The sequence below is a fragment of the Pan paniscus genome, chromosome 1 (assembly GCF_029289425.2).
Source record: "Pan paniscus chromosome 1, NHGRI_mPanPan1-v2.0_pri, whole genome shotgun sequence".
Taxonomy (NCBI): domain Eukaryota; kingdom Metazoa; phylum Chordata; class Mammalia; order Primates; family Hominidae; genus Pan; species Pan paniscus.
In genome coordinates this window covers 210,350,499-210,376,942 of record NC_073249.2, presented here as the reverse complement: position 1 = coordinate 210,376,942, position 26,444 = coordinate 210,350,499, and the positions used below count along the sequence as shown (strand labels likewise).

Here is a 26,444-nt window from a genome sequence, read left to right as displayed (position 1 = left end):
CACCATGACCCAATAATCTCTAGAGCCTGTTAGTGTTCTCCAGATTGAAGCCTTCCCTCTAACTGCTCCTAAACTCTGTGATGTAGTGGAAAAGTTTTGAGGCCTCGATTCTCATCCCAGGTTTTTCACCTACAGATCATACGGCCTTAGCCTCTTGACACCATTGTCTCCTTATGGCCAAAGATGGAACTGTACTTGGGTGGTATCTGAGCACCCTGTTGGCTTTGACATTCTAGGGCTCTTCCCTTGGCACCACTCTCTTATTTAAAAGGAATAGGATGTGGACTTAGGAGGGTTATTTCTCTGCAAACTATCCTCTCTTTCTTATGACAAGCTATTTCTGAATGTGCACATTTGAGGCTAAGCAAATCCCTTCCTGGGAGGTTGAAAGACCCTTATTTCTCTCCAGAGGAGTATTATGGAGAGTCAATTGATGCTGAGGAGGTGGTAGAGACCTAGCGAACTCATCTGCAGTGGCTTTGAGCAAGGCTTTTAGAATCATAAGGTGGGTGGGGTCCTGTGTCCTACACCACAGGCCAGCTGGTTCATTTCAGGAGACTTTTTTTTCAATCTATTATTAGTATCTTCTTCTAGACTGTAGTTCACTACTGGAGATTATCCACTTAGTTGCACTCAGTTTGCACCTGGCCTGTATCACCACTCAGCTCTCACTCCAGCCTCAGGTATCAGCAAGACCTCACCAAAGATTATTGTTTAATTGTATGTGTGTGTGTTTTTGTTTGTTTCGGGTAACAACTAATGTCGGAACTATGAAAAGCTCTTCTCTACTTTTAACAAAGCTTAGTCACAAACAGTTCCCCAGTTGATGAGAAAAACTAAAACAGCAGAACAATTGAAAGTCCAAATCTGCAAGCTCATCTCTGAGAACCGAATTTTACAGCCACTCCAGATTTGTACTCCAAATGGATAGTTTGATTGTAGAAATCACATCCCTTCAGCCTGCAAATGTGATAACGGCCCAAGAGACAGTGATGCCTAGATTCATAGATAATCCCCTTTCCCCCATCCTATATATAACTGGAGTCAACAGCAGCTGGAGGAAAATGGCAAGAACTTGGAATCAAGATTAGGTTAGAATAACACTGCTGTAGACAGTTTATCAGCTCTTCAGCATACGTCCGTTTTCCTTGAAGGATGAGCCTGTAGAAACCTCTGACAATAAAGTTTATTTTACACCCATTCCCTTGCCTATGATTTTTTCATACAAATCACAATTATAAAACTTTCTTGCTCCAGCTAAAAGCAGGAAACTCAATCATGAACGTGTTCACTAAATATATACCACAGAATGATAACAACCAATCTGAATGCATCACTTGATTCCAAAATTAAATGTTAGCCCTCAGGGGTGCAACTACATGTATCTCCAACTCTGGAAGCCACAGGCAACATATTCCTGTTTCCTTGCAGGGAAACAGATCTATAAGCAGGGCGGCAGTCTGACACATGTACATTCCTGGGAAACCCAAGGAAACAATGATAGTGACGCAGGGCAGGCAAGCCCCCAGACTGAAAGAGTTTTGCTAATGTCGCGATTGGCTTTCTATGTTATTTGAAGACTGAGATCTCCATGAGGAGTGAAGATAGGTAATGCCTAAGGCTGAGGCATGACCTCACTGGGTCACCTTAGCTGTAAAGTGAGGTCAGTTGTCACCTTGCAAACCTTTTGGTAATCCAAATCTTGGAATGATTTCTTTAAGAATTTAGACACTTCCAATACTTTTCCTGTCCTTGTGGGGAAAGCTTCTATCCACCTGGTGAAAGTGTCTATAAATACTAGCAAATCTTGTAGTCCCCTGTAAGGTGGCATCTGTGTTAAGTCTGTCTGCCAGTCTTCACCATGGTATATGTTCCTTGGTGTTGTACAGGTTTAAGCAGGGATCGGGGTATGGGGTGGCTTCCTGAGTGGTAACCCTTTTTATAGTTTGGAACAGTCCCTTCCCCAAGAATATTTAGGAAACTAATTTAATGGAAAATCCTGTCCCAAATGTGAGGAATCATGAAAATGTTTAATTATTTCCCATCTGTCAGCCTCAGGAATAGAGTTTGTTCTTTTCTAGCAACCATCCAGAGGGGTCTCCCTGGAAGCCTTTTACTCAGTCCCTTTAATTTCCTTAGGGGTATAGTATGGTGTCACTGACATGGATGCAGTACCTGGTAGTAGCGCAGCAGCCTGAAATACCAGGGTTTCCTTAGCTGTGGCCTTAGCTGCTCTTTCCACCAGGGAATTTCCTCTAATAATAAAAGTGTCTCCCTTCTGGTGTCCCCTGCAGTGAGTAATTGTTATTTCTTTGGGAGTTGGACAGCATCTAAAAGTTCCAAGATCTGAGTAAAGTTGTATGGGGGATCCCTTGGCTCTTGATAGTCCCCTTTCCTTCCCTATGGCTGCATGAGCATGGAGCACCAGGAACCCATATTTAGAGTCAGTCAACACATTGACTCTTGAGGTTTTGGTTTTTTTTTTTTTTTTGAAATGGAGTCTTGCTGTGTCACCCAGGCTGGAGTGCAGTGGCATGATCTCAGCTCACTGCAATCTCAGCTCATTGCAAACTCAGGGATTCTCATGCCCCAGCCTCCCAAGTAGCTGGGATTACAGGCGCCCCCCACCACACCCGGCTAATTTTTGTATTTTTAGTAGAGACGGGGTTTCGCCATGTTGGCTAGGCTGGTCTCGAACTCCCAACCTCAGGTGATCCAACCACCTTGGCCTCCCAAAGTGCTGGGATTACAGGCGTGAGCCACCGTGTCCAGCTTAAGTCTTTTCATGGTTGGAAGGCCCTAATTAGAGCAGCTAATTCTGCTTTTTGAGCAGAAGTCTGAGAAGGTAAATCCTTGGCCTCAATGACTTCTTGTTGGCTAAGCTTCCTTTCTTACTCCCTCATGAATATAGCTATTTCCATCTCTAAACCACTCAACACTTGGGTTAGACAAGAGCTTGTCTTCAAGGTTGGGCCTTCTAGAGTAGAGCTCTTCCGTGGTTTCCACACAGGAGTCAATGAGTTGGGGATCTGTTTCTTGAGACGTGAGGTGCAGCAACAGAGTAGCAGGGTTTAAAAATCAGCATACTTTCAGGGTAACATCTGGGGTGTCAAGCAGAAGGGTCTGATATTTAAGTAACTGGCCCCCTGTTAGCCATTGGTGTACTTTTGCCTCTAGGACCCTCTGTACTGTACTTCATGGGGTGGCAGGGGGTGGGGGTGGGGTGGTATGGCATCTAATTGTTGTCCCAAGGTAAACTTACTGGTTTCTTCTAACGATAGAGTGATGGTAGCCACAGATCTCAAGCTTCCTGGTCACCCAGCTGCCACCTGGTCTAGCTGTTTAGAGAAATAAGCCACTGGTCCAAAGTAATTCCTCAGCCTTTGAGTTAGAACATCCAAAGCTGTCCCTTGTTATTCATCCACATAGAGGGTGAAAGGTTTTTCTAAGTTCGAGAGTCCTGAGGCAAGGGATGTCCCTGGCTTTTCTTTTAAGGCTAAGAATGCCTTTTGACAGGTTCCAAGCTCCGCCTCCTGGGTTCACGCCATTCTCCCGCCTCAGCCTCCTGAGTAGCTGGGACTACAGGCGCCCACCACCACGGCCAGCTAATTTTTTGTATTCTTAGTAGAGACAGGGTTTCACTGTGTTAGCCAGGATGGTCTGGATCTCGTGACCTCCTGATCCACCCGCCTCGGCCTCCCAAATTGCTGGGATTACAGACGTGAGCCACCGCACCCGGCCAACAATTTTTTTTTTTCTTTAATGAACAGAGCATCAGTGAATGATAGTGCAAGTTTAAGACACCTAATGGACAAGTTAAAGGAGTCCTCCAGGCAGAAGGAAACTGACACGGGATGAAAATCTGGATGAAAAAAAAAAAAGACACTAGAAATGACATCTACAAAGGCAAATATATAATTTTAACATCTGACTGTTTAGCCGGGCACGATGGCTCACGCCTGGAATCCTGGCACTTTGGGAGGCCGAGGAAGGCGGATCACTTGAGGTCAGGAGTTCGAGACCAGCCTGGCCAATATGGTGAACCTTCCTCTCTACGAAAAATTCAAAAATTAGTCAGATGTGGTGGCCCAAGCCTGTAATCTCTGCTACTCAGGAGTCTGAGTCAGAAGAATGACTCGAATCCGGAAAGCAGAGGTTGCGGTAAGCCAAGACTGTGCCACTGCACTCCAGCCTGTCCGATAGAGTAAGTCTCGTCTTAAAAACACCACCACCAACAACAAAAAAAACAAAAACAAACAAACAAAAACACATCTGACTCTTGAAACAAAAGTAATAGAGATGGACTGTAAGGTTTCTAACAGGTTTAAAGTAAAAAGCATGACAATAGCATAAAGGCAGGGAGAGGAGTCATGTGAAGAGGTATGGTGCCACTTGAAGGCAGACTGTGATGGGTTAGTTTTTGTGGAAAGCAAGGCAGAATTTTTGAAGTTTGTTTCTTCAAATACTTTGTTTCCCATACATACAAGCTAGTTTGTGCTGCAGAGATCTTATTTTCTAGGAGGCTCGGAGGGGGACCTTCTGCTGTCTGTCCTCATGGGATGCACAAGACACAAGGGAACAGTCTTTCACTTTTAAATACAGTGATAGGTCTGAGGAGATAGATACAGCTGCAATTTTTTTTTTTTTAAATGAGATGGGATTCTCACTGGTCTTGAACTTCTGAGCTCAGTGGAGGCTTCCCCTACGTCGGCCTATCAAAGCGTTGGGATTAACAGGCGTGAGGTACTGCACCCGGCCACAACCACCAACATTTAAAATCACGTCCCTGGGTGGTCTCAAACCACCACCCTTCCGGTTAACAGCCAAACGCGCTAACCGACTGCGCCACAGAGACCTCAATTGCTTACTTTCATCTCTATATACATTAAGCAATCACTAAACCCTAGGTGTTGCCATTTGCTTTCTGCGGGACAACTGTGCAGACTACAAAGCTTCGGAAAACCGGAGAGGCTGAGTCGACTAATCGTCTTGCTGCACGTTAGAAACGCGTGCATTGCGTGACTCTGAAGCCAGAAGGGCGGCCGAATGGCCTTCACCCTGCGTTCACCCTCGCCTGCTTCAGAAGCCAGTGCCTCTGGAAATACCTGGATCTGCGACCCCAGCCTGAGCCAAGTGGGGCCCAAGGGAAGCTGAACTCCCCGACGGCTCTCACGGTAGCTCTTTCTGTTTTTTTGCGCCGCCTTCAGGCAATCATCTGTTCCGCTTGCTCTCCCTTCACTCAACTCGGCTTCAGTAGATGGGGTCGGTGGGGCGGGAGCGGAAAGGGGCAGGGGAGTCAAAAGGGAAAACGTGAAAAGGAGGAGGGAGAAGCAGGGGAGACCAGGACTAGACAATGGGACAGCCCAGGATGCCCGTGCAGAGGGCACCGGTTGGATGCAGAGAAGATGGGACATGTATCAGAATGGAGAGGGGGAAATGGGGAGAAGATGTGAGAGAAAATCACAAGAACCTGTAGCTGCCCAAGAATAAAGAAGTAAAAATCGCATAATGTTTTCACATTAACAAAAAAAATCGGGGGACCAGGGGCGGTGGCTCACGCCTGTAATCCCAGCACTTTGGGAGGCCGAGGTGGGTGGATCACTCACTTGAAGTCAGGAGTTCGAGACCAGCCCGGCCAACATGGTGAAAGCCCGTCTCTACTACAAAAACAAAAATTAGCTGGGCGTGGTGCCGCACGCCTGTAGTCTCAGCTACTCAGGAGGCTGAGGCAGGAGAATCGCTTGAACCTAAGAGGCGGAGGTAGCAGTGAGCCGAGATCGTGCCGCTGCCCTCCAGCCTGGGCGACAAAGCGAAATTCTGTCTCTCAAAAATATATATAAATAAATAATAGAGGGTTGGGGAAGCAAAACGATGGGCAGTAGGTGTGGGGCGCCTTGGGATTCTCTAGTGGTTAGTAGTCTGCATTGTGCCTGCAGCAACCTCTGTTCTAATCCGAATCCTGGTACAGTCAGACTCTATCTTGGACCCACTGGGGCGAACCCACGTGTCTTTTGGTTTGCTTTTGATTCCCGCAGCAGCTGCGGCTTTTATCTGCAGCCAGAAAGCCGGAAAGCAGGGTTTACCGCTGGCCCCACAGCGCCATACTGTCTGGGGAAAAGAAGGAAACCCAAGAGTACACAAACAACGGCCCAAAGAGAAACCTTCGAAGTGCTCTATGCCTCACCGTTTAGCAGAAAATATCAAGCAACTCTCAACCTAGCTGGTCTGTAGCTTCCACGAATGAAATAATGTATTTATTGCAGTCTTTCTGGTTGAGATATTTCAAATATTTGGTGGAGCTTTTAATGAGAGAGAGAGACACTCTCGTGTGTGGAAGAAAAAATGAGGGGATGTGAAGATGAGGCGACTTTAGGACAGAAAAAAAAAGAGACAAGCCATGTAAACGTTTTCGGGTGGGCGTAAGGCGATGTCAGTCTTGAACCCCGTTATGTCAGGTAAAGAGCGCAGCCTCTTCTAGCACAAACACCGTTTCCCACATGGAGGAAATCACAGGGATCAGCAACTCTAGAGTGCGATGAAGAAGCTTCACTCTGGGAGAACCCCCTTCGTGACCACGGTCTCTCCCCTGCCAGGTAAAGTGGAAATGAGCACATGGCCTGCAGGGACAGCACACCCTCCTCGCCCTGGCCGGTCTCTCAGGGTCACCACCCTCCCCACTGCCGCCCCTCGCCAGTCTTCCAAACCACTCTCCACCAAAGATTCCAACGACAGTCACCCCACAAGACAACCCAGGCCGCCTCTCAGCAGCGGCTCCCGCCCCGCAGCCACCGCGCCCTCTCACCCCCACGGTTCTGCACGCCGCCTCTGCCGAGTCTGTGCACTTCACCTCCCTGGCTCCCGCTCTCCCCTGAGCTTACAGTGGACTCGGGGTTCTTCCGAACCCCTCTTGGGAGTACTGAATGGAAAAGGGGGAGCGTGCGCAAGTGCTTGGTAGAGTGAAGACATCGTGGGATTTGACTGTGGTACCATCGCTTCGACGTCCTAGTGCTGATTTTTCCACCTGCCTTCTGCTTAGGGCACCGGCAGCAGTTTTCCATCTGTGCCTACTCCACCTGCTGTCCTTGTTGGGTCAGCGAACATCGCCTCCGTCTACCGCTCAATCAGCAAACGGGACCGCCCTCGAGGACCTCACCCGCCGCTTACCCCCCTAACAAATTCGCGGGCATCGCCTCCGGTCGCCTCTTCCCAAGGCCTAAGGAGCGCCTTCGCTGGCAACGGAGGTGAGGAGGCTCCGCTGACTGGCTGGTGCCCGTGTCCGGGGCTGCCACAAACGCCACGACTTGGCTTGGCCTCTCTCTTAGTTATTCGCAGCTCAGCGCGATAGGCGCCTCCGGGGTGGCGACGGGAAAGAGTGTGGGCTTATTGGGTGCAGCTCCATGGGGGCTGGCATCTCTGCCCGGCTGTGTACACCTGAGCGAGACACTCAGTCGCTCTCTAAAGCTGCTCCCGCGGATGACGGACACGGAGATAAATAGGAGCGGTGTGTCGTGAGAGGTGGTCCACTAGGACTTGCCCTCCTTCGCCCGGCTTTGCCCCTCGCTGCGGAGACTGTTCTGCCTCTGGCCCTTGGAGCAGGCCAGCTGACAGCGTAGTGAAGGAAGATTCCTGCGGGAGGGCGGCCAGTGTAAAACAATTCCCTGACCGGGAATCGAATCCGGGCCGCGGCGGTGAAAGCGCCGAATCCTAGCCACTAGACCACCAGGGACACACAGGAGGGAGCTTTCTCTCCCTTCTTCCGTCAGAAGGGACAGCTTCCCTGAGCTCTGGGAGGACTTGGGCCTTGTGAGGGTCGCTCTTTGCTCCTGGAGTCTCTCACAAGGCCATTCCCTCCCTGCTTTCTTCAAAAAAAGAGCCTGCAGGCGACACACCGAGGGCTCCGCGAGGGACACCGAGGCCACGAGTCCCGAGTCCTGGAGCGAGTTGCAGCGACCCGGCCGCAGCTCACCACTGGACTAGAGATGCGCCTTTGCGAGGCGGCAGCAAGTGACCAGCCGGTCGTGGGTCGCCAGGTCCGGAGCCGCGCACCAGGTTGCCAGGAGGAGGCGGGAGCGCGGAGGCGCCCGGGGTGAGACGGGGGCACCCTCTGCATCATAAAGGACCCAGACGCCAGCACCCTCAACGTCATAAGGAATCCGGCGGATGCGGAAACCGAGACGGGCTGGATGGGAAACTCTTTCCAGGAAGGCTCCGGGGCCCTCAGCTGGTCTCCGACCTTCCCCTGCAACCTGTGACACCTGCCATTTTCCCATCTTAGGCGATGGCAATGCCACCCTTCCGTTTGCTTCGGGCAAAACTCTGAGAGTTCCCTCTGACGCTGGAGATTTTTCCTCAGATCCAAGAGCCAACTGGTCATCAATTCGTGATTTCCCATCGGCTAAGTGCGTGGGCATTGAGCTACACGCGAGTCTCTCCACCTCTGCGGAATGGCTACTTCGGGGTAGGGGAGGGGCCCTCCAGTGGATTGTAAGGTGTTTAGCAGCAGCCGTCGCCTCCGCTGACTAGATACATGCCAGGGGGTTAACATTCTCCCTCCCCGCTTCCCCCATTCGTGACCTAGTGTCCCAGCGGGGATGGGAGAGGCGTGTAAGGGTGAAGTTGCCCCCTCTTGAGAACCATTGATGCGCGTTGTCCTGCTCTGAGCTTGTGCAGAGGACTCTCCAGATGAAGGCTGAGGGGTCGATCCAGCTTGAGACCCCCTCGCTCCCCCGCACAGTCGGACCTTAGGATTGGAGGTTTTTAACATCTCTACGTCATGAGATTCGAAACCTTTAGGTCTTTTCTTCCGTTCTGTCCTCCAAATCGGCCTCTTCCGAGCCTGTTGACCAGGGCCAGCCAGGCAGAGGGCTGGGTTCGCTCAACGAGGCTCCTCTTGGCCCTCCTGGAGCTTCAGGCCTCTTTCGGTTGCAGAGAAGCTTTATGGGCCACTTCCTTCGGCATCCCCGGGGGCAGGTGCGCGGTGCCCCTGGAAGAAGAGGGTTTGACCGCGGTTCTCGACCCCCGGCGCCCAACCTCCACCTCGGTGCGCGCGCTCTTCCAGGCTCCTGCTGGTCCCACTCGCCGAGAGTTAGGTGTCGGGTCAGCCTGAGTTCCTGAGACGCCCAGGCCCGGAAGGACACGTAGGGGAAACCAGCTGCTCACTTTGGTCTTGTCCGCAACGGACCCCTTTCTGCCGGGAAAGAAAGGCGGCGAGTCCTGTCCTGTTGGGTAGGTGGAAGAGAGATCAAAGGGAAGAGAAGAAAAATCCTGGGAGGTTTCCGGATCTAAGGTTACCATGAAGTCGACCTAACCTCCTCTGGAGGTCCTCCCAGTCCTCCCGTGGCTGGCGATGGTGAATCGAGTTTCCGTCTCCAGTTTGCCAAGGCGGACAAAGCCGACACAATGGGCCTGTCCACTATCTTCTTTCATATACACAAAATGTCAGCCCTTCCTGTTTCTGACTGGCAATATGCCGCCTGATGACCAGCTTAGCAAATTAGAGACCCTGCACGGGACTTCATCTCTGTCTTAGTTCGGGCTTCTATAACAATGTACCATAAACTGGGTGGCTGATTCACAACAGAAATTGATTTCTCACAGTTCTGGAGGTTGGAAGTCCGAGATCAAGGTGCCGACGTGGTAGGGTTATGGTGAGGGCCTTTTGTTCTGGTTGTAGACTGCCACCTTCTCATTGTATCCTCAGGGGGCAGAAAGAGGGCGAGAGAGCTCCCCAGGGTCCCTTTTATAAGGGCATTAGTCCCATTCAGACTAATGGGACCAAATCCAGACTCTGTGCTGAGTGTTGTGGATTTTTTGCATGTTCATCCTCCCCGCAGGCAACTGGAGATGTATTGTCCCCAGAGGGTACAATAGAGAATCTTCCGTCACAAGTCAGCAACCAGCATATGTGAGTGACAGCATGTGTCCCACTCAGAAATGAGAGTGTATTAGTCCGTTTTCATGCTGCTGACAAATACATCACAGAGTCCAGGACCAAAAAGAGGTTTAATTGGACTTACATTTCCATATGACTGGGGAGGCCTCAGAATCATGGCGGGAGGCAAAAGGCACTTCTTACAAGGCAGCAGCAAGAGAAAATGAGGAAGAAGCCAAAGCAGAAACCCCTGAGAAACCCAGCAGATAGTGAGACTTACTCACTATCAGGAGAATAGCACAGGAAAGACCCGCCCCCATGATTCAATTACCTCCTCCTAAGTCCCTCCCACAACACATGGGAATTCTGGGAGATACAATTCAAGTTGAGATTTGGGTGAGGGCACGGCCAAACCATATCAGAAAGGGATGAAGTGACAGCATATCCTGATGGGTGTGATGGTTTCATGAGTTATTATCTATTTCAAAACTTATTGCAATGTGTGAAAAAGAACAAGGACTTGTACTATCTGACTTTAAGGTTTACTATAAGCTATTAGACACAAGGCATCAGGAGTGACAAACGGATAAACAGCCTGAGTTAGAAGACCTGAAATTGATCCACAGCTATACGGTCAATAAATGGGTTTTCAATAAAAGCAGTTCAATAAAAGAAAATAAATCATTTCAATTAACGAACTTCTATATGGATGTGGGGAGACCAACAATGTTATTCTCCCTCACACTACACACAAAAGTAATTTCAGCCGCATTACACACCAAAACTTAAAAGTTAAAGATATAAAGCATTTCAAGGATACTTTGTGACTTGTTGGCAGGCAAAGATTAGCCTACCAACAAGCAGGACACAGAAAAAATACATATAGAAGAAAGACATGATAAATGAGACTTCATCAACATTAGCCACACCTTCTCATGAAAAGATACCACTAAGAAAGCGAAAAGGCAAGCAAGCCACAGACAGAGAGAAAATACCCACAAAACGTATCTGACCTCCACACCCTGCAGTTATAATTATAGTGGTCTGGTACACTGCACCCAGTTTCTGCTGGATGGAGTATTTTCTGGGTGTCTCTAATGAGTAAGAGAGGGCCCCATGGGATATTCCTTCAGTTCCCAGATGAACAGTGGGAAAGACTCCACATTGACCATCCTCGGGGGCCTGAAAACCCAATTCCTCAAGGAGGGTAGAGTATACCTGGACCCTGACCCAGACCCCTGGATGGGCTGTGCCAAGAGACCCAGCAAGGGAAGGGATTTCCTCCTGCCCCAGGTTCTCTGTTCTTCTGTGGTTAGACCACCTGAACCCAACTCCCTCCCCAAGCACTAGAGATGGGCTTTTCCAAGGGCTGGGGATTTGGCTGTCCTGAGGACAGCTGAGCATGGGGGTCGAGGAGGAGCTTGGGTTGTGGAGGAGAGGAAACCGGGTAAGATGCGTGAAGCAGTTGGCTATACCAGGCACAGAGAGGACCCGCTGGGACCCAAGAGCCTGCATGCGAAGCCAGGCCTTGGGCCACCTTGTCTGTCAAGGGGGGTGCCTACTTCCATGGTGTCTTCAAAGGGACTGTGGAAAGAGAGGCGTTCAGCCCACACCTCTGAATGCTTTTCCACCACAGCATGCCCTGTGGCCTTTATCCTGCTGGTGTGGAACAGTCAGACCCCTGCAGGGCTGCAGAGCCTCTGTACTGGGCAGCATCCCAGCCTGAGTGCCAGAGCTCAGAGGGCAGGCTCCCGAGCAAGCAGAGAGGAGGGCACCTTTTGGACAGAACGTGTGGGACAAGAGCGATGGCTCATCCGTTCAGGTTCCTCACAAAATGAGAGTCAGGAAGATCAGGGCGCAGGCCTGATTTCCCAGGCAGGGCTGAAAGCAGACAACCGGAGGGAGAGCAGCACCTGGGCCAATGAGGTAGAAGACAGAAGACCACGGTGTACTCCTGCCCTCAACCTCACCCCCTCCCACCCACATCCTCCACACTCCCTGACCACCTTCCTCAGAAGTGTAATAGGAATCCAGATTCCCCCTGGCCTGGTTGCTGCAGGAGGCACAGTAGCCTGATGGAGCCTGAGGCAGGTGTGGGAAGATGTGGATTGTCTAACTGGAGGTTGGGAGTCCAGGGTGTAGAAGCAGCTTGGAGTGCAGGATTTGGTGGTACGTGTGTGGCAGTAGGCAAAAGAAAGAGACAACTGGCCGGGCGCGGTGGCTCACGCCTGTAATCCCAACACTTTGGGAGACAGAGGCGGGCGGATCACGAGGTCAGATGAAGACCACGGTAAAACCCCGTTTCTACTAAAAATACAAAAAAGTAGCCGGGCGTGATGGCGGGTGCCTGTAGTCCCAGCTACTGGGGAGGCAGAGGCAGGAGAATGGCGTGAACCCGGGAGGCGGAGCTTGCAGTGATCTGAGATCGCGCCACTGCACTCCAGCCACTGCACTCCAGCCTGGGTGACAGAGCAAGACTCTGACTCAAAAAAAAGAAAAAAAAAAAAAAAAGAAAAGAAAAGAAAAGAAAAGAAAGAGACAACTGAGCCACTTGAAATACCATGAGAATTCAAATTTAGAAAATTCCCGGGGAACTATGCATGCAGGCACTCACCAGATCCACAAAACAGCTGCTGCATAACTGCATGTTGCAAGCAAGCCCTAAATTGCTGATTTTGAAACAGCCTGATGGGTTCACAAAGACAATTTCTGAATAGTCTTAAGAGCAGAGGTGCACTAAAGCCATTGTGCTCTGCAGGCCCGGATCCCAGTAAGTTCTTTAAGGAGTAAGTCTTACTTCCATTTATGGAAGATTTTTGGAGTTGTCCTTGGTCACCCCCAGGAATGTTTTGGTTAGGAGTAGAATTTTAGATGTCATCAATTTAAAAATTAAAACTAAAACGCTGGAACTCATAGAGAGATAAAATTAAGAGAATACATTAACTATCCTGAGTAGAAAGATTTCTTATAGAACATAACAGGCTTTAAAAATAAAGAAAAAATCGGGCAAAATTTCATCAAATTAAATGCTTTGAGAACTAAAATTAAAATCCAAAGCCACCAACCAACTGGACAGACTGCTTCTTGGCCAAGGAGACCCCAGAGAAGTCTTAAATGCTGAGTTCCTGCCCCGTATTTGGAATCTCAGACACCTCTCCTTATACTCTCTCCCTTTGTGGTTTAGACACAACTGACCAGCATTATTGTTAAAATAGAGATCCTAAGACTGACAGAACAGACTCCTTGCAGTAGTAAGATACGGTATGATAAACGAGACCTAAGGCCACGCCAGGCAAGGTGGAGTCATGCGCCCCTCAACTTAAAGAATAAACTATGTTCTAATTGCCACAGGTTTTTTTCTTCTTCCTTTTTTTCTCTAGCTAAACAAGCACTGGCCTTGAGATAAGCAATGCTGAAGCACTTGCAGCTCACCCATTACCATAAACGGACTGAGCCCTCCCTATACAAGCCATAACTACAGCTTTGATTGGACAAGAGACTGATTTCAGTAACTTTCCCTTGATAAGAGAGCACTGGCTGTGGACTTGTTCTAGACAGTTTACCGAGGCTGTGCATTTGACTTCCTTTGTGTCCCTGCTTCCCCTTTTGAAGCATAGGGCCTAATTATAATGTATTTAAATGTTGTCTCCACCCCAAAGTGAACATGGGTTGCATGTAACAGGCATGTTTACTCAGCATGCATGCAGCAGGATCCCTTCATGAATATTCAGAGCTCCTCCTATTCCCTGTTGAATATGCATATGTGGCCCACCAGATCAACATAAATCCCTGTTCCCCCCTCCCCTCCCTGGAAACCTACTTTTCGGTTTCAGCAGGAGGGTATGCCTCCCAGTCTGTGGGAGTGGCCACCTTGCAGGCTGTAACCCTTTATAAAAAATAAAATCTCCCTTCTAAATTTATAAATTGTGTGATTTTTCAGTTGACAGCTTTCAGTCAGACTTTTCACTGACTGGGAAAAGTCATTTGCAATATATTTATTTTAAAAATGACTCCTCAGGATACAAAATTCTTGTGCAAAAATCACAAGCATTCTTATACACCAATAACAGACAAACAGAGAGCCAAATCATGAGTGAACTCCCATTCACAATTGCTTCAAAGAGAATAAAATACCTAGGAATCCAACTTACAAGGGATGTGAAGGACCTCTTCAAGGAGAACTACAAAACACTGCTCAACAAAATAAAAGAGGATACAAACAAATGGAAGAACATTCCACGCTCATGGGTAGGAAGAATCACTATCGTGAAAATGGTCATACTGCCCAAGGTAATTTATAGATTCCATGCCATCCCCATCAAGCTACCAATGACTTTCTTCACAGAATTGGAAAAAACTACTTTAAAGTTCATATGGAACCAAAAGAGAGCCTGCATCGCCATGTCAATCCTAAGCCAAAAGAACAAAGCTGGAGGCATCACGCTACCTGACTTCAAATGATACTACAAGGCTACAGTAACCAAAACAGCATGGTACTGGTACCAAAACAGAGATATAGACCAATGGAGGAGAACAGAGCCCTCAGAAATAATGCCACACATCTACAACTATCTGATCTTTGACAAACCTGACAAAAACAAGAAATGGGGAAAGGATTCCTTATTTAATAAATGGTGCTGGGAAAACTGGCTAGCCATATGTTGAAAGCTGAAACTGGATCCCTGTTCTCATTGCTTGCACCTGGGAGACACAGGTTGCAGTGAGCCGAGATTGAGCCATGGCACTCCAGCCTGGATGACAGAACGACACTACATCTCAAAAAAAATAATAATAGTAATAATTTACTGTTCTCATAAAAATTAGCGGATGGGGAATGGAGGCAAGCCGGTGCAAACCATGACAACTAGTTTAGATTTTATTGTCAACTCATTAAAAACTCGTTCTCATTTTGTGTTTTTAAAAAATTCCACTGATACAGCCGTTTTCTCTACCGAAAAAGACTATAACCGCATTATTTCATCAGTGGAAGCTACAGACAAAGGGCCCTTGAGAGGCGGCATCTTCACCTACGGGAATGTTTCCTGCTCAATTGTGAGACAAAGAGCATGTCCAAGTTTTCCTATCGGCCAGGCCGCCCCCTAGTTTCTGCGCTATGGGCTAAACTCCAGAAGCTGGCGCCTTTCAGGGCCAGAGGTTTCCTGTGCTCTCTGTAGGCTGCTAGGATTAAAGGCAAAGCAAACGACAGGTCTATTAGCCACAGTTGCAGGATAGAAAACACTACTGTGACTCAGATTAGAACAGAGGTTGTGGCAGCCACAACTGCAAGTATTAACCACTACACGACCACAAAGTCTGCTGACAACCATTGCACTTCTTCTATTTTTTTTAACGTAAAAACACTCACACTATTTTATCTGGTTTATTCTAGGACGTCCGCAGATTTTCGTGCTTTTCTGTCTTTCATGCGCTTCTCCCTTTCTCTCCCCATTCTGCTACATAATTTTTAAAAAATCTCATCTCTCAGGATCCAGCCACTGCCTCTACAACAAGCCTCCTGGGAGGTCTCTTTGTCACACTGACATCTCTGCCTTCTTTCGCTCCTTTTTTTTCTTCTTTTTTTTCTTTTTCTTTTTCTTTTTTTTTTTTTTTGACGGAGTCTCGCTCTGTCGCCCAGGCTGGAGTGCAGTAGCGCGATCTTGGCTCACTGCAACCTCCGCCTCCTGAGTTCAAGCGATTCTCCTGCCTCAGCCTCCCAAGTAGCCCGAATAGCAGGTGCATGCCACCACATTTGGCTAATTTTTGTATTTTTAGTAGAGACGGGATTTCTCCATGTTAGCCAGGCTGGTCTTGAACTCTTGACCTCAAGCGATCCATCCGCCTCGGCCTCACACAGTGCTGGGATTACAGGCGTGAGCCACCGTGCCCGGCCAAATTTCAGGCCAACACCTGTTGACACACATTGCCACACACACGGAATCCCTCGCGGAACACCGATGGGCCCACAAAACACGCGGAGGCCGCGGTCGCTGATGTGAGCAAATTCGGTTCACGGTGTCTGGGATACAGCCCTGAGGGTTCACTGGCCACCTCTGCGCAAGGACCAGTCTCCGCCGCTCCCCTCATCTCCACGCAGATTCTTGCCCACACACCACCCCTTTCTTTGGGCCGATGACGCCTCTTGGACCTCTGAGGTGACTGTCCTGCCCGCAGCTTCTCTCCTTCCAAGAGCATCATTTCTTGATCCTCTCCATAGTGGCTCAACGGTAAGCCCAAGGTCCAGCACGCGAATCAGGAAACTGATGGTTCTTAGGGTTTGCAGGGATCCTTCCAGTGAATAGATGAAAGTAACAGGTACCAGTATCAAAACTGCAGTGACTCACCAGAGACACTTCATGCTTGCCAGCTTGCTAAGCTGTTTGAGTCCAACAACTGCATGGGGTCCTGGGTTAGTCTCCTGCCGCTACTTTGGTGAGTGTTGTTGTCACTTTACCTTGTGGTGGCCAAGCCTCTAAATGCACTCTTGGGTTATGCAGTATAATTTTCAGCGTAAAAGACAAGTAAAGAGCCATAGCGAAGTGAAAAAGACCCTGTTGCATTAGCCGGGAATTGAACCCAAGTCTCCCGTGTGGGAGGTGAGAATTCTACCACTGAACCACCAATACCTCTCTGCAGCCACCGCCTGGAGGATAACAGAAAAGAGTATCCACAAAGATTTAGAAACTTCCAAGCGGTTTTTTCAAGTGTCGACTAAAAGCTAACAAAGACATCCAAACCAAATGTGTTTTTATAGGAAACTTTTATTAGACAACGTTATAAATATCAAAATAGCTCATTTGTCGGATCAAACTCTTAACTCTGAAAAAGGTCTTTCTACCTGCATTACAAACCCCTATAATAAAACATCAGAAATTCATTCATATTTCTTTTTTCTAATCCTAAATCTTCCATCGTCAACCTCAAACTGCTGCCTTAGAGGTTCTGAGAAGGCAACTTAACTGGTAGTTTAGGTAAGTAAAGTTCAAATCCAGGGAGGAAATAAGAAGCAGAAGCAGAATTAGAAGAAAGAGGAAATAAAAGGACAGAACCAAGGTAGAGATAATGAAGAAACAAAGGTTGGTCCACTAAGTTAGTCTTTTGTCGTTGGTTTTTTTTGGCAAAAGAGTAATGATCGGTCTCGTAATCATTATAATACTATTATTTGTCTGCTTGAAGATGTATAAAGCATTTGAAGGAAATGTGATGTGAAAAGATGAAGAACGCTTGCCTTCAATGTTTCATTGTTTGGGAGAATCCCATTTCCTAGGTTAATATGCTTTGATGTGTTAGCTATGTAAGGAGTAGACTAGTTTAAGGAAATATTGACGGTCAAATATTAACATATTAGTCTTTTGATGAAGTTCAAATATTAGAGAGATTTCTTCCCTCAATTTTCAATGGAGACATTCAACTGAAGAGACAAATCCAGAGTTTTCTCCACATGTTGGGTCTGGGAGTCATTATGACTTTTTCAAAGACAGGAGCTGTGACATGGAATCATGCTTCTTCTCTAGCTGAGAAGCCAAGCTAGGTCCAGGCTGAGTCATAAACTTGAGCCCACCAGGGAAATCATTCTTCACGTTGACCTCGCAGAGCTTTGGCTGTTCTCTGTTCTTTGCCCAACACCCAAGACACACACCAGCTCTGGCCAACAAACCTTAACATATGATCTATATCAACCAAAGCTACATTTAGTATTCCCAAATCTCCTTCTAAAATACAAACCTGTACTTTCTACTCTCAACTTCTAAATCTACCAAGGCCTCATATGCATCTGAGTCACAGATGCTAAAACTTAACAGGTTTTCTGAGGATTATCTGAGGAAGGGGTATGCATGCAAATGTATATACATAATTCATGTGATTTAGGAATATTGACTCTATGACTTCCAGATGCAGATTTAGAACCTTTTTAAAAAATATTTTGTTTTTGTTGTCTTGCAAATCAGCCAGATCTGCAACTTACCAGAGTAAAGCGAAGCCAAGCAGGACCCTTAGGAAATGCGCTAAGATGTCATCCACTTTCAGTGTCAGCCTGTGAAAATTCAGGCGACAGAAGAGAATAAAGAGAATCTTAAGGAATTTCTGGAACCAAAGCTAATATTAAGCAGGCCTCTTGCTGGCAGACCAGTGGAAAACTGTAGCCTGGTCAACAATCTGTCTAGATTGAGGAGGTCTAAAATGTAGCCACAGGTTCAACTACTTTTCTGTTTGTTTCCCAACCTCGATTAAACTCACTAAATTTAGGGACCAAAAAAAAAAAAAAAAAAAAAACCACGACGTTCCCACCCAGTCTCGAACCAGGAACTTTTCTCGTGTGAGGCGAACATGATAACCACTACACCACAGAAACTGCACATGCACCAAAAAAGGCAAAATATCATCATGAAAATCTTAGATCAGCCATTTCTATTATCGTTTCCAAAGTAAGAAATTCAACTGCATTTCGAAATTCGACTGAAAAAAGCCCAATAAGCACCAGCCATCAAGAAGACTATGGCTCCCAATAGGCCCAGGCTTAGCGTTCCGCGCCTACCCCCAACACGAAAACCATGGGGACCCACACACGGGCTTCGGGGACACATACCCGGGCTTCGGGCTCCCGCATCCTCCCCTGGGTATGCAGTTCCAGAACTAAGCGCCGTGTGCGGGATCCTCCCGGCTGACACTCTTCGGCTGCCAGAAGCTGCAGGAGCCGGCGGGCTTTGAGCGTCCGAGCCCTGGGCGCCCCGTGCCTCTCAGGAGTGTGGACGCCGCCCTTCCAGGGATGCGGACCCCGCCTCGGGGCCTTTTCCCCGGCGCCGGCCGTCGGGGCTCTTGGCTCTTCGCGTCCTCCCAGGAACCGTAGAACCCTCCTTGCCCTCCCTTCCGTAGGCCGAGGGGCGTTGAGCTGCGCCTGTTTCCTCAGGGATCCTTTGGCCTCAGCGCCTTGACGTCTTGCAATTCTTAGTGCACGGCTCTTCCTCCTATAACAAGGCCGTTCCATCTCATGTCCCCTACTCCCTCTTAGCACCAGAGAGATGTCTCCCCTGCCCCACAGGTCACATTCCATGAGTGGTGAAGTTTCTAGAGTTGTAACCATGGCAGCTCCAGCCCTGTGTGTTCCTCTCCATGCTCCCCATTGAGCCGTCTTGATCCTGTATTAGCCCCAGGAAATGAAATAGAAACAGGACCCTACGTTAAAAAGTTGCAGTGGAGATGTGGTGGCCACCAGGGGCTGGAACTGTGGGGTGACTGAGAGTATTCCAAAGCCCTGTGGCCAACTTACTGGTGCTGAGTGTGCTGGTGAGCCTCTCTGTCAGCTGGCTTCCCTGGGCCAGTTGCTCCCGGAAGCTCTGTCCCAGGTAGTAGTCAATGTCATTGCTCCTTAGGAGATCCTCAAAAGATTTTACTGTATCTTTTGCACGCTGGGTGAGAAGATAACAAACACCTCTCCCTTCTCGTATTTTTTGCCGTAGGTAAGACAGTTCCCGGGCCTGATCCTGAATCAGGAAATCCTATTTCCTAATGCAGGACAGAAGAGGAAAGGGTGGATGATAAGTTATGGGGCTTCTGTAGAGATTTCTATGAGAACATCTCTAAGGAACTCCCCCAAACTGAATTCTGGCACATAAGCCATAGGAGGCATTTAACAGTAAATTCTACCCTGATAAAGTATTGCACTAAAAAATTTAGTATGGGCCGGGCGTGGTGGCTCATGCCTGTAATCCCAGCACTTTGGGAGGCTGAGGCAGGCAGATCACAAGGTCAAGAGTTCGAGACAAGCTTGGCCAATATGGTGAAACCCCTCCTCTAGTAAAAACACACACAAAAATTAGCTGGGCATGGTGGTGCATGCCTGTAATCCCAGCTACTTGGGAGGCTGAGGCAGGAGAATTGCTTGAACCTGGGAGGGAGAGGTTGCAGTGAGCCGAGATGGCACCACTGCACTCCAGCCTGGGTGACAGAGTGAGACTCTGTATCAAAACAAAACAAAACAAAAATTTACCATGCCACTGTTCTTCAACTGTTATATATATGTTAATTACATGTCCCTAAATACATTTTTTGGGAGCTGGGCCTCCAGCTGGGATACTCTCTGGAGGAGACTCTTCAGGTCCTTTTTGGCCTGAAGTCCTGGAGAGTAGAAAGCCCCAGTGCCATCAGATAGCCACACCTCATCCTCATCAGTGACACTATGAGGTGAAGACCCCTCCAGGGTGTCAAGAGCTCTCAGCTTCCAGGGTCTTTCCAGACTAGATGAATAATCACTTGTAACTGAGAGGGACTGGACCTGGCTCTTGAAGTTTTGAATGACCTTGTTGGCATTCTGCAGCTGGGCCTTCAGATCTTTAATGTCCTTTCATAGGACCCAGATGTTTTCTGACTTTCCATATACCCAGAACTCTTCCTGCTTCCCGAGCTCATTCTCCAAGGGCTTCCTCTCAGAGGAACTAGCCAGCGTTCAGCCCCGGCGCCCCTGCTCAGAGCACAGCCCCTCCACCAGGACCATTTCCTTGGGGCTGCTGTGCTCCTCACGCTCTGAAAAAACACAAAGATGTCTTCCTAAATAAAAGTTGGATGTGCTGTTGTGGCCACTGCCTTTGAGAGGAGGCAGGTTTGGTCATGAGGACAATAATTACTAGGGAAAAAGGTGAAGTCGTACTTTATTCAACCCTGGCACTGTGCTAGGCATTCAATTACAGTATTTCATATCCTCCTTATACCCATAAGTTAGGTTTCACCACTCTCTATTTTACTGACTGGGGAAACCAAAACTTAAAGAGAGGTGGTAAACCAGCTTGTTCTAGATCACTCAAACTAGCACATGGCAGAGCCTGAATTCAAATCCTCCAATGTCCTGTGTTCATTCCACACACACTGATGTTTCTCAAGGCATTAACATGCCCTTATCTAGTTAGGATAGCCACAAGAATGTAGGACAAGCTATTTCTGCATGCTGCAAGTTTAATGCTCTCTAAATTTTACTGTAATTTAAAAGTTTATTGGGTTACCACTGTGTGAAAAATAGGCATAGGAAAATAAGACTTCGAATAAATATATCAGCATGTTAACATCAGTGTATTGGGGCAGTGGTAGTCAGAATGAGAACTAATCCACAGCATTTTACCTGATGCCAGACACTGTTCTAAAGCATTTTATAAGAATTTACTCATTTAATTGACATTAGTACCTGATGGGGTAGGTAGTTCCTTTATTACTATTTTAACATTTGAAGAAACTGGGGCATAGGAAAGTTTACAAATTGGGATTTGAAGCAACAAGTCTGGCCCCAGGATCTTTTCTCTTAACTGCCACACTATACTTCCTCAAGAATGAGACAGACTGTGTTTTTCTTCTCTTCTGGTTTTCAATGTGGTGGGTGGCCCTATAGTTGTAGTCCTTTTATAATGCAAACCAAAATTATTTTTAACTTATGGTTTGCATGTTTCCAAAACCTCATGTGGTCTCTAAGTAGGCCTTAGTATTTATATAATAATCAGTTGGCTAGAACTTTATATGATTATTATTATTATTAGCAGTGTGCCACAAACTAATTGTAGAAATTCAAACTTATACTCAGCCTCATTTTGGGTAAGAGTTCTCCTATTAACCTCCTGTCCTCCTCTTCCCCACTACTTGTCAGGTGTGGAATTGGCCAACAGCACCCAAATGTGACAGCTGACTCCAGGGAGGGAAGGTGAGCCCCACACCCTGTGCTCTTACCGGGACTGGTGGTTTCCTCCTGTTCAGCCTCATTCTTGCTTTGACCACAAGTCTCATAGCCCAGGTCCTGGAGGTCCACCTGGACCTGTTTACTGTCCTGCTTCAGCAAGGGTTCACCTGCGTGGGAAGAGACAGCAGGTGTTACAGAATGTCTGAATTTCCCACATATGCCCTCAGCCTCAATGGCGCATGCCCTAACCTTGTGGGGCAGGGAGGGCAGATCCACAGTGCGAGAGAAGCTTCTTTGAACTGGTGGGAGAAGAGACCACCAGCTCCAGGAAGCAGAATTTCTTTCCACAGGAGGAGCCTGCATTTGCCGTTGATAATCTCCCCTTGAGATAACCTAGGCCTTAGTTGGGACATGGTATCTGTAAGTCAGGGATTGTGTACTCTCATCTCTAGCAGCCCCATTGAAGCTGGCAAGTGCTTTATCAGCAAGGGTTCAATAAATGTTGAATGGAGCTGAACTAATTTAGAGTCCCAAGACACCTAGACCTGTACTGTCCAATAAGGTAGTTAGTAGCCACATATGGCCACTTTATACTAAATTAACTAAAATTAAATAAAACCAAATGTCCAAGTTGCACTAGCCACGCTTCATGTGCTCAATAACCACGTTATGTCTGTATAGAACATACAGAACTTATAAGACGTACAGGCTAGTTCTTTACTAGTAAGTCATAGTTACCTACTAAGTATAACTCTGTATTTCTCCAGCTCGTTCGCCTGAGCAAAGACAGTGGCTTCTGATAGCAGCAGCTTCTCCTGGAGATCTTGATAGCGTTGTTTGCATTGTGACAGCTGGGAGCGCAGGTGCTGGGTGGACCCTGGTGGGCTAAACGCTGATTGGGCCCAGTGTCACGAGGCTGGGACTGGTTCTCCAACTGTGAAAGGGGCCAAGACAAGGATCAGGACAGTCCGAGGCCACCCCCATGCAGTGATGACCATGGCCCGTTCTGAACCCTGTGGACTTTACTCAAGTCTGTCACAGCACTTCTCATGCCATTTGGCAGTGACTTGCTTTCCAGATGGAGCTCCTGGAGTGCTGGGATAATGTTTTCTTCATATCTGTATCCACAGCACACAGCACAGCGCCAATCAAGTCTACAGAGGAGCTCTTAGGAAACGTTTTCTCAGTGGTCAAAAAGAGAAGGGGTGGAACCCTCCACTCATCTCCCCTCACATTCTGTGCCATTGATTCTCTCAGAATCCCCTGTATTCCCCATTTTACTGAATCTTCAGCATGGCTCCTCCCCTAAACAGGATCCCAATAACCCATCTGAGGTCCAGGAACAGACACCTGTGATGAGCTGTGACCAAAAAAAAAAAAAAAAATGGCATTGATAAGGAAGGGATGTCATTACATACTACTTGTCTGGGCTGCCTCATAACCTGATGCATCCCTATGTTACAGCAGTTACCCCCTCCTATTAAAATTACCTGTTTGTGTGCCATCTTTCCTTACCATATTAAGTATCTCAAGGGCAGCCATTGGTTTTATTGCCCCATGCCAATGCCTAGTGTGTTATCTGAAAAATTAAGTACTCAAGAAATATTTATGTTGTAAAAGGCTTTCTAAAGGCTGAATGTAGGCAGAATATTATTACTGTTGTTTGTGGTACAAAGAGACCTTTCTCTTGGTACCTCCTGATTCACATGGGAGAACGTTTTAAAGTAAACACTGTCATCTCGAGCCCTTCTCCAGTGGTTTTTCATTCCATCTAGGCCCACATTGACTTGGTGGGTATCCACTGTGAAGGTAGCCCCAAGGTCAAGGCTCTGGGGTCTGGGGCAAGGCCTCACAGTCACATTCCCCTCCTCTTGGTGTTGGTGCTTCCCAGGAGAACCAACCAGTTCTGTGTTTATTCTGTTGATGGTGCTGGTCAGATGCACAAGGAGCTCTGGAGTAAGTTTACTATTCCCTTCTTTGCTACTCAGCACAAGTTGTTCTTGAGAAGGCTGATGATATTGTGGGCATTCTTCAGTTTTCCCTGGAGCTTTCTGAACTCAGCCTGAAGACTACTCTAGCTCAGACCCTCTTTGGCAACCACAGTCTCAACCACCACCTTGCCCTTCTCCTTGTCTTCCTCAATCTCCCATCCCTCAGACATTTCTTCTCCCATCTGCTCTTTCAGCTCTGCATTCTCAAGGCAAAGATGGGTTCTGGGTCTCCACAGTTGCCAGACTTTTCTCCAAAGCCACCTTGAGGAACTAAAAGAAAATCATGCTTTGAAGAAGTTAGGCCATTAAAGAGGGCCCAAGAGAAACATGAGATTGCAAAGGTAGTTTTTGATGAGAACAAAAACAAACAAAAAAAGCAGATCTAAAATGAACTCCCTACCCAGAACCTCCTTAGTCAGGCAATAAGAGCAATAAGATCTCAAGACTAAGTTTTATTATTATTATTATTATTATTTGAGACAGGGTCTCGCTCTGTTGCCAGGGTGGAGCGCAGTGGTGAGATCATGGCTCACTGCAGCCACAACCTCCTGGGCTCACGTAATCCTCCCACCTCAGCCTCCCAAGTAGCTGGAACCACAGGTGTGTGCCACTACACCCAGCTAATTTTTTTTTTTTTTTATCGAGATGGAGTCTCGCTCTGTCACCCAGGCTGGAGTGCAGTGGCACAATCTCGGCTCACTGCAACCTCTGCCTCCCAGGTTCAAGTGATTTTCCTGCCTCAGCCTTCTGAGTAGCTGGGATTATAGGAGCGTGCCACCATGCCCAGCTAATTTTTGTATTTTTAGTAGAGACGGGGTTTCACCATGTTGGTCAGGCTGGTCTCGAACTCCTGACCTCAGGTGATCATTCTGCCTCAGCCTCCCAAAGTGCTGGGATTACAGGCGTGAGCCACCATACCCAGCCCCAGGTACTTTCCAATCCCATTCCAGTCTAGTCTGGTCAGGGGTAGGGGAGGCTTTGGGGGAAGGAGGCACCTGCTGAAGTTGATAACATCTCTGGGCTAACTGGTTTTCCAGCTTGCTGTGACTGGCAGCACCCACAAGCCCAGGGGAAGAGACTGGAGCCTCCTCACTCCCCAGCCTGGAAGCTCAAGCCTCAGGGTCCCAGCTGATCCCCAGCTCCCCGACCCCCACAGCCCTGCCCAGCTGCTCAGGCCCTGACGCAGCCAGAAGCAGGTGTGAGGGGGGCAGAGTGAGCTCCTGGGCTCCAGGACCCTCCTGGGAGGGTGGCCACTGGCCTTGGGGCCACCTGCTCTTCGCCCCTCCTCACTCTGCCCTGAATGGGGGTCTGGACCCCTTGTTCCCCTCCATCAGCCACTGGAGCTCCTGCTGGGAGGGCCAACCCTCCCAACTCAATCTCCCTGAGACCCAGAGCCTGGGACTTGCCCAGCCCAGCTCCTGCCAGCCCCGTACCTCCCAACTGAGAGGTCCTTTTTCTTTTTACTTTTTTTCCCCATCTTGAGATGGAGTTTCACTCTTGTTGCCCAGGTTGGAGTGCAATGGCGCGATCTTGGCTCACTGCAACCTCCGTCTGCCGGGTTCAAGCGATTCTCCTGCCTCAGCCTCTTGAGTGGCTGGGATTACAGGCACGCGCCACCACGCCCGGCTAATTTTGTATGAGAGATCCCTTTTCTACAAGGGCTCAGAGGGGGAGGGTCCCACGTGGCAGCAGCCCCGAGGTCACTGTGACAAGTCCTCTGCTTCTGGGAAGACTTGGCCCCATGAACGGGATAGACGGGGAGGTGTGGGGGACGTGCAGGACATTCCTGCAATCTCAAGCACTTTCTATTATAACACCCCAAGGTGTAGCCCTGGAATTAGCTGAGCCTCCCCGAGGCTGTCCAGCCTTCCAGCTCCTCTGCAGCGTGTCACTTCCATGTCCCGTGGCCACCCACAGCCTCCCAGCTCCTCTGCAGCGTGTCACTTCCATGTCCCGTGGCCACCCACAGCCTCCCAGCTCCTCTGCGGCGTGTCACTTCCATGTCCCGTGGCCACCCACAGCCTCCCAGCTCCTCTGCGGCGTGTCACTTCCATGTCCCGTGGCCACCCACAGCCTCCCAGCTCCTCTGCGGCGTGTCACTTCCATGTCCCGTGGCCACCCACAGCCTCCCAGCTCCTCTGCGGCGTGTCACTTCCATGTCCCGTGGCCACCCACAGCCTCCCAGCTCCTCTGCGGCGTGTCACTTCCTTGTCCCGTGGCCACCCACAGCCTCCCAGCTCCTCTGCGGCGTGTCACTTCCATGTCCCGTGGCCACCCACAGCCTCCCAGCTCCTCTGCGGCATGTCACTTCCTTGTCCCGTGGCCACCCACAGCCTCCCAGCTCCTCTGCGGCGTGTCACTTCCATGTCCCGTGGCCACCCACAGCCTCCCAGCTCCTCTGCGGCGTGTCACTTCCATGTCCCGTGGCCACCCACAGCCTCCCAGCTCCTCTGCGGCGTGTCACTTCCATGTCCCGTGGCCACCCACAGCCTCCCTGGGCAGGATCGAGTTTCCCACCCGCAGGTCCGGGAGCCCTTCCTCCCTCAGCACTCACCCACACGCCAGCGAGAGAGCTGAGCCTTGTGAATAATTCACAGCAGGCCCCAGAGGCTCGCAAGAGCATGAAGCTGGGCCACCTGGGTGCCCTGATTGAGCCCTGTGGCCTGGGGCAGCTCAAGCCTCTGCCCTACCCAGCTCCCAGCCTTCATATCCACAGCCTCGGTGAGCAGGAATCCCTACCCCCAAGATAGGAGGTTAAGTGGGTACCCCAGCCCCCAACCCCAATTCCCAGCTGCCCTTCCTGCATGAGCCCAGCCTGGCAACCACAGAAAGACGCCTTCTTATCAGTCGAGTCACATGCTGCTGTGGGGAACGGAGCCCAAGCCCTCTGTCCACCTCCCTGAGATTCATGGTGACTCCTGGGGGGCTG

General features: G+C 48.9%; 1 protein-coding gene and 2 non-coding genes across 3 annotated transcripts; 1 reads left to right on the top strand and 2 right to left on the bottom strand.

Annotated features, from left to right (window-relative positions):
- Nucleotides 1–4,781: 4,781 nt before the first annotated feature.
- Nucleotides 4,782–4,855, bottom strand: TRNAN-GUU (transfer RNA asparagine (anticodon GUU)). Its single transcript has one exon. It is a non-coding gene; the product is annotated as a tRNA-Asn (tRNA).
- Nucleotides 4,856–7,654: 2,799 nt separating this feature from the next.
- TRNAE-UUC (transfer RNA glutamic acid (anticodon UUC)) lies at nucleotides 7,655–7,726 on the bottom strand. The gene has a single exon. It is a non-coding gene; the product is annotated as a tRNA-Glu (tRNA).
- A 3,576-nt stretch (nucleotides 7,727–11,302) lies between these two features.
- LOC129392903 (FAM231A/C-like protein) lies at nucleotides 11,303–13,663 on the top strand. Its single transcript, XM_063601738.1, has one exon. It carries the CDS (start codon nucleotides 11,324–11,326, stop codon nucleotides 11,945–11,947), a length of 624 nt encoding a protein of 207 aa, XP_063457808.1. The 5' UTR covers nucleotides 11,303–11,323; the 3' UTR covers nucleotides 11,948–13,663.
- Nucleotides 13,664–26,444: the final 12,781 nt, after the last annotated feature.